Source organism: Oratosquilla oratoria, chromosome 2 (genome assembly GCF_046742065.1).
Source record: "Oratosquilla oratoria isolate Oo_2021 chromosome 2, ASM4674206v1, whole genome shotgun sequence".
NCBI classification, from domain to species: Eukaryota; Metazoa; Arthropoda; class Malacostraca; order Stomatopoda; family Squillidae; genus Oratosquilla; species Oratosquilla oratoria.
In genome coordinates this window covers 86,304,064-86,317,333 of record NC_134778.1, presented here as the reverse complement: position 1 = coordinate 86,317,333, position 13,270 = coordinate 86,304,064, and the positions used below count along the sequence as shown (strand labels likewise).

General features: G+C 39.8%; 1 protein-coding gene across 4 annotated transcripts in view; it reads right to left on the bottom strand.

Annotated features, from left to right (window-relative positions):
• Abl (tyrosine-protein kinase Abl) overlaps positions 1-13,270 on the bottom strand; it is a 110,469-nt gene that overhangs the window by 60,747 nt on the left and 36,452 nt on the right. For all 4 annotated transcript variants that reach the window (XM_076212362.1, XM_076212365.1, XM_076212374.1 and 1 more), the window contains exons 2-3: positions 2,161-2,505; positions 377-675 (exon numbers count right to left, since the gene is read on the bottom strand). In XM_076212362.1, coding sequence (XP_076068477.1) covers positions 377-675; positions 2,161-2,505 — 644 coding nt within the window. The remainder of the gene's footprint in view (positions 1-376; positions 676-2,160; positions 2,506-13,270) is intronic.

The following is a 13,270-nucleotide window of genomic DNA, read 5'->3' as shown; positions in this document are numbered from 1 at the left end:
AGCCCTGGGTGGAACTGGAACTCATATTGTGGTTAAGAATAGTTACCACTGCAGTGTTGAGCCAGTGTGTGTGTATTTACCTAGTTGTGTGAATGTATGTGGATACATACATGCACGTATGAATGGAGTGATATTCTGAAGTCTGATGTAAAAGAACAAGAGGTTGTCTGAAAGTATTGTCACCATTCTGCCACAAACAGATGACAAAAAAAAACTGTGGTGGAAAGGTCAAATGACAAAGAATTTTACATGTGGGCAGTAGGAAAAGAATTCTGAACCAGGGAACTGAGAGTTCTATGAATATCTACTGAATCTTCATAGGGCCAAAATCAATATCAGTAAAATATAAATTGAACAGCTTCTTTGTACAACAAACCTTTGAATTTTCATCTTCGTTTATTCTATAATGATAGACCCGTCCATCAAAGCGCAGTGATATGGAGCGCTGGCCTGGTGATGATTCGCTTTCCCGTACAAGGAAAGAGCCATTAATACCAGAGGAGAGGAGGTACTCTGCGGTGTTGCGGCTTATAGGACCGTGATACCAGGAGTGCTTTTCCAGGGAGTTAACCGGGGTGATGTAATTGGAGGGCACCCACCCAACCTCCCCACTGGAAGCATGGGCCTCGCACCATTCTCCTGACTTGTTGTAACTCAGTACTCTCACCTGTTCACCTGTAAACATAGGAAAACAATCAACTACTACTACTTCTTTTTTTTTTTAATGATGAAAAGTACCAGATGTATTCAACTACCGCCCTTGTAAGGGGGAAAAGTCTTTGGTATGTATGTAATAATGAAAAGTTTTAGACACACACCTGTACCAAAGGCATTTCCCTTAATATGGGGTAGCCAAGTCAAAGCATAAACCCAATTCTTATCCATTAAAACCCATTAAACATCCTTCCTATTTCAGTACCTCAAAGATGGTTCACCCCCCCACATGCTCTGGTCAAGAGCAATGCAGAAGAGTATCTGGCTAATGTCTGAGTTCCTTAAGTGCAATGTAATGAATTTCAATTTTGTTTGATAAAACTTAATATACATTAGACATGACTACATATCAAAACAGTCTGGTAATGAATAACATAAAACTGGTATGTGAAATAACATACATATATACAAATACCAAAGGCTTTTCCCCCTTACAAGGGAGGTAGCCAAAAAGAAAAGGCATAAAAACCATTCCCACCCATTCCATCCCTAAATACACTCCACTCCCCTCCACCCTCTACCCTCCCTCTTATCTTGGCATCTCCTGGATGACAGGTCATCCCTACACCTTGTCCACTGCCCTGGGTCAGAGGCAATGTCGCAAGATACAGCACATCCACAGCAAGGCCGCTTCATTAAATCAGCAACCCCCCTCTCCATCCCCTCATGCAGAAAAGGAGAAGACGGGGAGAAATCCCTTCAGGCTGCGTCAAATTTTTCTCACACATACTACCTCACCCCCATCCCCCCACCCATTCCACCTCATGCATCACATCATCATCCATATACAACCATTCTCCATTCACCCGTCTTCTGTCCTCTCCCGTCCTTCCTCAACAGACATTCCCCTCTTCCCCAAAGCCACTTTCACCCCATCCATCCATCGCATCCTAGGTCGACACCTCATGTTCACTCCCTCCACATCTGCCTTCCATATCTCTTTTACTAGTCTTTTTTCACTCATTCTTTCCATGTGTCCAAACCATCCCAAAAACAAGAATACTAAATATGAATGTACAATGATACAAATACAAATAACCCACAACAATTCTTCAATTAAAAATCAATCATAACTGAAACAATGAAAATCCTTCAACTCTTAAATCCTGAAAACATTCCTCATGTGTCTCATGTTTATAAAATCTAAGGAAGGGGTTCTCATACTTTCGAAGATTTTCTCTTCTTTTCCTATTGCATCATCTAAATTTCAGATCTTCAAAAAGATGCTTGAAACTTCCTAATTCTCAAAAATATTTGTGCACATTTAACTGTTACTTCACAATAATAGATCATCAAAAAATATATATAAATTATACAAGTAAAATTACTATAAACTGGCAAAACATATATTAATACAGAAATGCAATAAAGAATAAGACTCAAATTTAATAGGAAGCTAAAGCACCTTCATTGCAGTGAAATAATAATTAATCATCATAAACTCACCTTTCCTGAGAGATAATTGGTTCTCGCCTTGTGCCCTAAATTCATAAAGAGCCACAAAGAGTTGCGGATCTCCATCATCTTCCGGTGCTAAGAGATTCTCCCTTGAGTGCCACTTCACTGAAGCAGCAACATCAACAGAAGCAGTAGCTCCAGATGCAATGGAAACCCCTCCCCCTGTAGGGATTGTAGTAGGGTTTAACTGCGGTGATACGCTGAAGGTTCCTCCTACTTGTTGCTCTGGAGGCCCTGGTCCTCCTGGGCCCACTAATGCCGATTCTAATAAACCTCCTGCCCCACTTACTACATCAGGAAGGTCAGGTAGGGGCCGGGTTGCCAGTAGAGCTTCTGCAATTTCAAAAGATGGAATTAGCGTGTATTAACAATAACTCACTAGGTGGGAGTTTCTTCAAAAACCATAACCAAAAAATCATAAACATTCTATCTACACAAAATATGATTTAAAAACTGTCAGAAGGCCTTCATGTCACAAAAGATAAAAGAAGGAAACAGCTATAGAGTGGGCATTGATCAATTGTCAAGAAGTATATGATTAGCTCCAATTCATAGCAATTGTCAGGAAAGGTATGTATATGTGAAATAAAAACAAAGAGTGAAAGACCCACACAAAAAAAAAAATAATAATAATATTCTTAATATTAATAATAATAATAATACGTACATACCAAGGGTTTTCTCCCCCCTTACAAGGAAGGTAGCCAAAGTCAAAAGGCATAATTCCACTCCCACCCATTTCATCTCAACCTATTCCACTCCCATCCATCACCCTTCCCTCACATCTTGACTCCTCCTGATGACAAGTCATCCCTGCATTTCACCCATCATCATGGGTCAGAAACAATGCAACAAGACAGCACATCCACAGCAAGGCTGTTTCATTTAATCAGCAACCTCGCTCTCCATCCCCTCATGCAAACACTGAAGAAGGGAAGAAATTCCTTCAAGCTGTGTCAAAATATCATTCACATATAACCATTCCCTAATCCCACATCCACCACCCACTCCCTTCCATGCATCACAGTATCATCCATACACAATTATTCTCCACTCTCCCCTATCTTCTGCTTTCTCCCTTACTTCCTCAACAGACATTCCCCTCTTGCTCAATGTCCCTTTCACCCCATCCATCCATCTCATCCTTGATCACCCCCTCCTGTTCATTCCATCCACCTCTGCCTTCCACACCTCTTTTACTAATCTTTCTTCACTCATTCTTTCCATGTGTCCAAACCATCCTAATACTCTTTCATCTTCACTATCTCCTATCTCCTTTTTTACCACTGCTCTGCTCCTCACCTCATTTCTCACTCTATCCAACCTTGTAATCCCTACCATACTTCTCAGACATTTCATCTCAAACACATTTAACCCCTTCATTACGGGCCAAAATCTCGCAGGCAGCATTAGCTGCCAGACGTGCGATGTTGCGTCATAATACTCGCATTATAAAAAATAAAGTCACCGCTGTATTAATCGTTTTCTCTTTCACCCATGAATTTTGATAACCATAGAAAATATGATGAAGCCAGTTTACAGAGTATGGGGGTCACACAGGTACAACTACAATAAATATAATCAAGACGCCGACATCGGCATCCTTGCGTACCCACTTGCTCCTCATGACGCCTACGTAGGCGTCACCGTATGGAAGGGGTTAAACTCTTCCTCTCTTATGTTTCATGTCTCTGCCCCATACAGTGCTGTCAGCACAATCACCCCTTCATACAATTTCTTCTTAGCATCCATTCCTAAATGTTTATTTCTCATGGCACTTTTTAATCCCCTAAGGCATTTACTTGCTTCTCTCAATCTACAATCTACCTCCACCTCCACTCCTCCCTTTCCTACCACATGTGACCCCAAGTACCTAAAACTATCCAATTCCTCCAGCCTCTCTCCTTTAAGACACACTTCCTAATTGCTGCCATCCTCTCACCTAATTTTTACCCATATTTACCTTCAATTTTCTCCTCTTGCACACCTTCCTAACCTCTTTTACTAACTTCCTTAATCCCCCCTTTGATCCTGCCACAAGTGCAGTGTCATCAACAAACAACAACTGGCTTACCTCCCACTTTTCTCATTTTCTTTGGCCATCTCCAATCTCCATCCCATTACTGTTGCATTTATCTCCCATGCCACCCCATCCATGTACATATTGAACATAATAACATAACAATATTGAACACAATAATAATAATAACAATAAATTTTTGTAGTCATTAATTTAGACTCCCTCCTATAAGAACAACTGCCACTAGCCAGACCAATAATCTCCCATCCAGCGAGGGGATAGTCATCCTTCAGGGCTCCAACCCCAATGGGGATCTCAAGAATATAGAGGCTTCAGTCCTTCACTAAGGTACTGGGATTATTTTACTTCATCACTTTTAGACATCTATAGACATCTATATCATTAGATAGCTAACATGTAAACCTCTTTACCAAACTTCTGGAACATTTTGGAAATGTATCAATCAGGGCACATCAAACAGCCACCTTAACTACTAATATTCAGGTTGTGGGGATATAAAATCAGGAGGTTGTGTAAAGCCAGTGTTTTAAAAATGCTTAAAAATATGGTTCTCTACCTCCACAAGGCAGGTTCTACACCTTTCAAAGAACAGAAATGGCACCAACTAGGGGCACTTACACTTCACACCGATTTTTTTTCCCCCAAATAAAAATCACCACCAGGGACCAAAACAGGCACCTGCACTTTATGGTCCTACAAGATGAACACTTGTGAGAATCACTCCCCTACTGCCAAATTTTGAAGGGAAAAAATTAAAAAGAAAAAGAAACAGAATGGAAAAGAAAGAAAAAGAATGAAAAGGAAAAAAGAAAAAGAGAGAAAGAGAAAGATAAGAAAGAAGAAATATAAATAAATAAAATAAAATAAATCTTCCATCTGAAGGTGCAGCCCTAAGGAGAAACTTAGTTTCAGCCCCAAACTTCCTGTATCAATTTCAACTGGATTTCCTTCACCTTCTCACATATGACAACCAGTGGCTGCTTTACTTGTACTATGAGCCAGTGACAAAGAAACACCCCCACACTAATACAATATAGATGTCAGTCCAAAGTGGTTGGACAAGGGGGGGGGGGGCAACTGCTGGCTGTTAGTTATTGTTACTTATGTGAAAAGGTGGAAGAAATGAAGTTGAAGCTGATTGACATCTTGGGTCCAGTCCAGACAATGAGTGTTAGCCCTTCTGGGTGTGAGAATTGATGGGTTTTGAAGATGAACAGAAGGGAGATGATCCTCTCTGACATCCATCTTCTAGGACCTAAAGCAATGATAATTCATTGGGCTGCATTAAAAATGCAACATAAATGACAATATGATTTTCCAGACTAATTTTGCATGCTGAATACTGTGGTGGTGTTTGTTTTGCTCATGGTGTTCTAGTTTTTGTATTACACAGCATGTGTTATAGTGATATATGCATAGGCAGCTATGTATGAATTATTACTGTGTAATGTCTGCGTGTGATCATTGACTGTGTCTTACATTTATTTCTTTTGTTGCAGATTAACTGAATGATGCTGCAGACTTACAAGAACAATCCTGACTTGTTCTGCTACATATGCGGAAAGTACACACCCTCAAAACAGAAACACACTATCACATCTTCAGTAAAACGTCTGTATTGTGCCTACTTTGCCATTGAACTAGGAGATCAGGACAAGCCATGGACTCCTTACATTGCCTGTGTGAACTGTATTTCTGGGTCCAGCCATTGTAGTAAAGGGAAACGTAAGTCAATGCCATTTGGTATACCAATGGTTTGGCGGGAACTGAAAAATCACCATGATGACTGCCATTTCTGTATGGTGAAACTGCCAGGGAGGCATGATAAAAGCATGAAACACATCAAATATCCAAACATTCCATCAGCTATGCGACCTGTACCACACAGTGATGATGTTCCTGTACCAATTTGTCCTGAGAATGTGCACCACAGCAGTTCAAGTAACTCTTTAAGTAGTGACCATGAAGATGCATATGTGTATGAAGAGTTTCACCCTACCGGGATCCTTGGGAAAAGCCCTCAGGTGTTTGAACAAAGTGAGATGACCTTGTTCAAGATCTTGGGCTGCCAAAAGAATCTGCATAATTGCTAGGCTCAAGGTTAACAGAGAAAAATCTTTTGGGCAGCAGCACACGCTTTGCATGTTATAGGCATTGAGAGTAGTAATTTGTGCAGTACTTTACTAAGACAGATAACATGGTATATTGCCATGATGTTTCAGGTCTTGTGGGACACATGGGCAAGGTATACCATCCTGAAGTGTGGAGGCTCTTTATTGACTCCTCTACATGGAGTCTAAAAGCCGTGCTACTTTTTAATGGCAAAAAGTAGCATCATTGCCCATTGCACATTCCGTCACTCAGAAAGAAACCTACTCTACCATGTCACTTCTTCTTAACAACATACAATATCAGGATCACTACTGGCTTCTTTGCGGTGACCTGAAGGCCCTATGTATTTTGTTAGGGCAGCAGAGTGGCTACACAAATCATCCATGCTTTTTATGCTTGTGGGACAGCCATGCAGATTTTGTACACTACCAACAAGTGCAATAGCCATAATGGATGGAATTTGTACTTGGCCGCCATACCGCCATAATGTCAAAGCCATACCACTTGTACCAGCGGACAGAATACTTCTCCCTCCACTTCACATAAAGCTGGGATTGATGAGGAATTTTGTAAAAGCACTTCTGAAAGATGGAGAAGGATTTAAGTACTTGTTCCACAAATTCCCTTCTGTAAGTGAAGCTAAAATGAAAGCTGGTATATTTGTTGGACCACAAATTCATGAGCTTCTTTCAGATACTGGCTTTACTGAAACCTTAACACCTCATGAAAGAAGTGCTTGGAATAGTTTTAAGTCAGTTGTAACTGGCTTCTTGTGGAGCACAAAAGCTGATGACTACAAGGAATGAGTTGGGAACATGCTTCAAGCATATGAGAAGGCTGGTGTATGGATGAGCATAAAAATGCATTTCCTCCATAGCCATCTTGACTACTTTCCTGCTAACTTGGGTGACTTCAGTGAAGAACAGGGGGTGAGGTTCCATCAAGATATATCCAAAATGGAGCACAACTATCAAGGCAATTGGACTGTGACAATGATGGCTGATTTCTGCTGATCGCTTCAAAGAAGCGAGGCAACATCTGCTGATACACCGCCACGCAAGGGAAGTCTCGAAAACGTGTCTTTCAGGGAGAATAGCTGGCCTCAACATTCAAATATCTTAATACAATTGCGATTTTCATAAGTAGATATGTACATGCCTGTATGGGTGTAACAAACATTTATCATGATTCTAATTCTTCTCAATAAAATAAAATGGCCTGTCAACCTGTTTGCCTTTACTTACCTATATAAATTCATAGGAATTTTATAGACCTGGCTCAGATGCATTTCTACATGATACACCTGAATCATTTAGTTTCAGTTATTACAAAAAAAAAAAAAAAAAAAATGAAACCTCCCAGAAAAAATGAGTATGATTTCTGGATTCAGCATGCAAAACTAATAGGAAATGCTAATGACATCTTTGTTCTTTGTTGCAAGGAATTTTTTTGGGGGGATGCAGCCCAGTGATATAATTCATTGCTGAACATAGTTATTACAAAGAAAAAGTATAAAAATATAACCATCAGTATGGTCTCCATCTTTTCAAAATAGTTAACTATAGCACATGTTTATGCTTGGAAATTTATATTCCCAGAAATATATTTAAACAAAAAACAAGTACAGAAGATGCACACATTTGAGAATGAATAAAAACTATTTCAGACAAGACTGATGATGCCTGCTGCACTAAATCCACCCAGCTCATTAGGAGAATCATGCCAAAGTAAGAGCCTCTCTCATTAAAACTATCTTCCCCAACTCATTTAATCCAAGCTGTTGATATACCTAATTTGATCACATTCCTTTCCTGTTTTGTTCATTAACTGTAATTTTTTTTTCAGGAAATTTATTTTCAACTACTGTACATGGCAAGCAATACGTTATACAGGCTCTTTCCTTTTGATGGGGGTGGCCACTTCACCCATGTCATGAATAAAACCTATTCAACCATCTCAGCACCTCAGGGATCAAAGGTCACCCTATTCCCTGCTGCTATGATTGGTTTAAAATCAACCCAATGAAATATACCTATTCCACAACAGCTGGTTCCCCCATTGGTTCAGTGTATAGCATTCCCACCTCATCCACTTACAATAAATCATACAACAAATGATAACATCACTCTGAGCTGTCACCTCTTCATACATTCACAAGCTCTCTTCATCACTGCTATCTTTTGCAACATTTCACCCATGCTCAACTGACATTATTAAATGTATCCAAAAACCCCTTCACCCAATCCATCCACCTCATTCTCAAGTCACAATCCAGTTTTAAAAAATACAAACAGAATAATCAGTCACAAATGCATATAACCCAAGATGCAATAACTACACAGATGATATAAAACACCTTCTACATCACCCAACACTATCCTTTTCCAAACAACACAATATCTCTTCTGTGACTTGTAAACAAATCCAGTGGTTGTTGGCAGTTACCTAGGAAATGTGGGTCTCCTGCAAGAGAGACCCCAAGGCAATGGATCAAGTAAATGCTTTCTGGCTAATGCTGAATTTTTATTATTATTATTTTTTTTTTCACCTTACATTCAAGCAGGAATTTAAGCCAAAATATTCATCATATCTACAGACAGTGTTTAGGTTCAATTTTTATTCATTTATTCATCCAATCATTCATATTTTCTTATAACTTAGAATAAACATTGATAATTGTAAAAACTTTCATCCTAATCTAATTGGCAATTCTCATCTTTATATATTGTTCATGATAAAGACAACCAATAATCAAACAGTCTTTCATACTAATGTCCATCAGTAACACCACAAAACTGTTTCTAAATTTATCAGTACATGTTCAACTACAAGTGCATTTATCAACCTAAAATCAATTCATGAGCTTACACTGTGACTCAAGAAATCAAATCAAATCAACTCCCTTTCAGCCCAGTATCAACAATTTATAAGAGGAGCTAGGTTCATAAACAAACAAACTCTTGAAGCAGCACTTGCAACTGCATTCACTGACACCACTTCATCCTACTATTGCAGCCTCACAAGTCACTTTTATGCAGCATTGCTGGCATACCTTTGCATTCATTCACTATAAAATCAATATGCAACACTGCTATGATACACAATACATTCACATTAAGATTTTACTATTTGTAATATACATACATATATCAATGGCTTCTTTCCCCTTACAAGGGAGGTAACCAAAGTCAAAGGTATAAATCCACTCCCACCCATTTCATCCCCACACACTCCATTCACATTCACCACCCTCTTTTCTTGGCTTTTCCTGGATGACAGGTCATCCTTGCATCTTGTCCACTGCCCTGAGTCAGAAGCAATGCAGCAAGACACAGCACATCCACAGCAAGACCATTTCATTTAATCAGCAACCATCCTCTCCATCCCCTCAAGCAAAAAAAAGAGAAGATGGGGAGAAATCCCTTCAGGCTGCATCAAAATATCATTCACACACATACTCCCTAGCCCCCCCATCCCCCACCCACTCCCTTCCATGCATCACAGCATCATCCACACATAACCATTCTTCACTCATCCCTATCGTCTGTCTTCTTCCTTCTTTCCTGAACAGATATGGCAATGCCCCTTTTACCCCATCCATCCATCTCATCCTTGGTTGCCCTCTCATGCTCAATCCATCCACCACTGCCTTCCACATTTCTTTTACTAATCTTTCTTCACTCATTCTTTCCATGTGTCCAAACCATCCCAATACTCTTTCATCAACCCTATCTTCCAACTCCTTTTCCAACCCCGCTCTCCTTCTCATATCCTCGTTTCTCTACTCAGCCTAGTAACCCCTACCATACTTCTCTGGCATTTCATCTCGTACACATTTAAACTTTTCCTCTCTTATGTCACATGTTTTTGCCCCCATACAGTGCTATTGGCACAATCACCCCTTCATACAATCTCCTCTTCGCATCTATTCCCAAATTTCTATTTCTCATTACACTTTTTTAATTTTTTGATACCATAACACCTATGTAAGTATCATGAGGCATGAGTGGGTATACAAGGATGCTGGCATTGGCGTCTTGATTATGTTTATTTTGTAGTTGTAGATGAGTGACCACCAAATTCTGTGAACTGGTTTGAACACTTTTTCTATGTTTATTATTACTCAGAGTGAAAGAGAATGAGAAGTAGAGTAGTGACTTTATATTTTATAATGCAAATGGTATGATGCATTGTACATTAAGCATCCAATGCTGCACAAGAGAATTTGACTCGTATTGAAGGCATTTACTTGCTTCTCTCAATCTACATTCTACCTCCACCCTCCCTTTCCCGCCACATTCATACCCAAGTACCTAAAGCTATCCACTTCCTCAGTCTCTCTCTATTAATACTCACTTCCAGTATGCTGCCATCCTCTCCCTTTGTACATCTCATCACCTTATTTTTACCCACATTTATCTTCAACTTCCTTCTTCCACACACCTTCCCAAACTCCGTCATCAATTTCCTTAATCCCTCTTCCAATCCTGCCACAACTGCAGTGTCATGAGCAAACAACAACTGGCTTATCTCCCATTTTTCTCCATTTTCTTTAACCATCTCCAATTGGCCCATTACCCTTGCACCTACCTCTCACACCACCCCATCCATGTATAAATTGAACACCCATGACAACATGACACATCCCTGGCAGTCATGCCTTTACCTCAAACCACTCTCTCCATTTTTAATTCTAACACAGGCTCTACTACTCTCAAAAAATCTCTTGACTACTGTTAACATCTTTCCTCCTATCCCATATAACTGGAATACCTCCCACACTGCCTTCCTGCCTACTGTCATAAGCCTTTTCCAAATTTATAAAGGCACAAAAAAACATTCTTCCCTTTTACTAAAGCTTTCTCACATATCTGTCTTACCACAAAAATCTGATCCACACAACCCCTGCCTTTCCTAAACCCACACTGTTCCTCTCCAATTACTCCCTCTGTTCCTCTCCTAATCCTCTCAATCAAAACCCTTCCTAACTACACTCAACAAACTGATCCCTCTGAAACTACTACATTCACACTTGTCTCCTTGTATGTACACAATTAAACTCCATATACCATATCTTTACAATACCTATGAATGACCTACACTTGACCCAAATAAATCAAAAGAATATCTACCTTACAATTTGTAAGTTACAAACCTAACATACTGTGTGGTATAATTACTACAAAACTAAATATTGACTTATGAACTACAAACACAAACAAAAAATAAATAAATGAATAAATAAATAAAAAATTAAATTAAATTACATATACAGTAAAAATATACTTCAATGAAGGGCCAGCAATGGATACCTGATTGTGGTGGTAGGAAGGCAGATGTCTCTGCTCTGTCTTCACATCCTCATCTCCAGAGTGGATCCTAGATCCATCAATTCCAACTATTTTTCACGTACAGAAACCTGACTGGCAATTATTTTGCTCTGTTTTCCTCCACCTCCTAGACCCACACAGCAAACAACATCCAACACAACAGTTATATTTCTTCTTAGGATCTATAAGAAGGCCTACAGACCTGCCTGCTACAGGGGTTGCTGCTTTCCAGTGAAACTTGATGCAACAATTATTACCAAAAACAACAATTATAATTGTTGCTCCATGTTCTACTGACTGGAAACCTGCAGCCCCAACAGTGACTGCCAATAGTCTTTGGGCCTTCACATAGACCTTTCTAGGAAGAAATGTTGGATTGTTGTCTGTGTACTATTAATGTGGAATTGTTTCAATGACACCAACATAAGTATGAGGAGCAGGAAGGGAGCAGTTACCAGCTGTCAGCTCTCATGTGAATAGGCAGAGGAAATACAGTTGAAGTTAATAGAGAGAGAGATCTGGGACCAGTCAATAAACCTTGTGTCAGCTCCTCAGAGCACATCTCCAGATGGAGGAAAGGGTGTTGACAGGTTTTGAATATCGGCACCATAGATTACCTACATCATCCTTCTTGCTGGACCACCATTAACAGGTACCTGTCATGGGTCCAACGATTATTCTTATCATTATACTTCAATATCATTGATAACTATGGTGAGAACCAGACCCAAGACTTACTCATTGAAACCCCAGTCAATCTGAAGTTAGCCCTCTATTAAATAATACTGCCCAATACAAGCTATCACAATTAATCAATTTGATGCATGAGGAGACCCAAAGCCCTCAAAAAACTAGCCACAATCACCTATTCAGCCCCTAAGTCACTTAGTGAAGATATTTGGTGGAGTTGTTTAGAGTGAGGGAAGATAGGGCAATGTAACATAATGTGCTTTGTGTTTTGTGTGTCAATGAATCATGCCACTATAATAATGACTGCTTCAATACACACAGAGGAACAAAGGAACAATGATGGGTATCTGCAAATGGTGGTCCTGCAAGATAGGTGTTAGAGAGAATCATCACTCTGCTGCCCACCTTTAAAACCTGTCAACTCCCTCACCCCCATACGGAAGTGCAGCCTCAAGGGACTGACATTTGGTTTCTAGACTGGGCCCATGATATTTCTCTTTCTCAGCTTCATCTGTATTTCTCACACCTTTTCACAATGAGAGCTGACAACCACTAACTGGGCCCTTTCTACAGCAATAAAAAGATGACACAGAAATGGTCTCATATTATCACAATACACAACACTTCAAAGTTTCTTCTCAGCAAGATCTATGGGAATATCCATGGACCCATTGCCAGCCTATGGGGCTGTTGGTCTCCAGTCAAATATTTTAGTATAATAAGTAGGCTGCTTACTGCCTGAGTGGCTTTGAGTGTTGCTACTTGAACAAGAAGTCAGGAATGGAGGTAGTTCAAGCTCTCCCTGGCAGCAAGCAAATTCATAGTAAAAGCATACTATATCAAATCTCCTGCTTCAAAGTCTTGTCAGAAGGCACCATGCTAATCCTCTCTAAGAGGGGGAATTTGTGACAGTGAACTGAAAAAT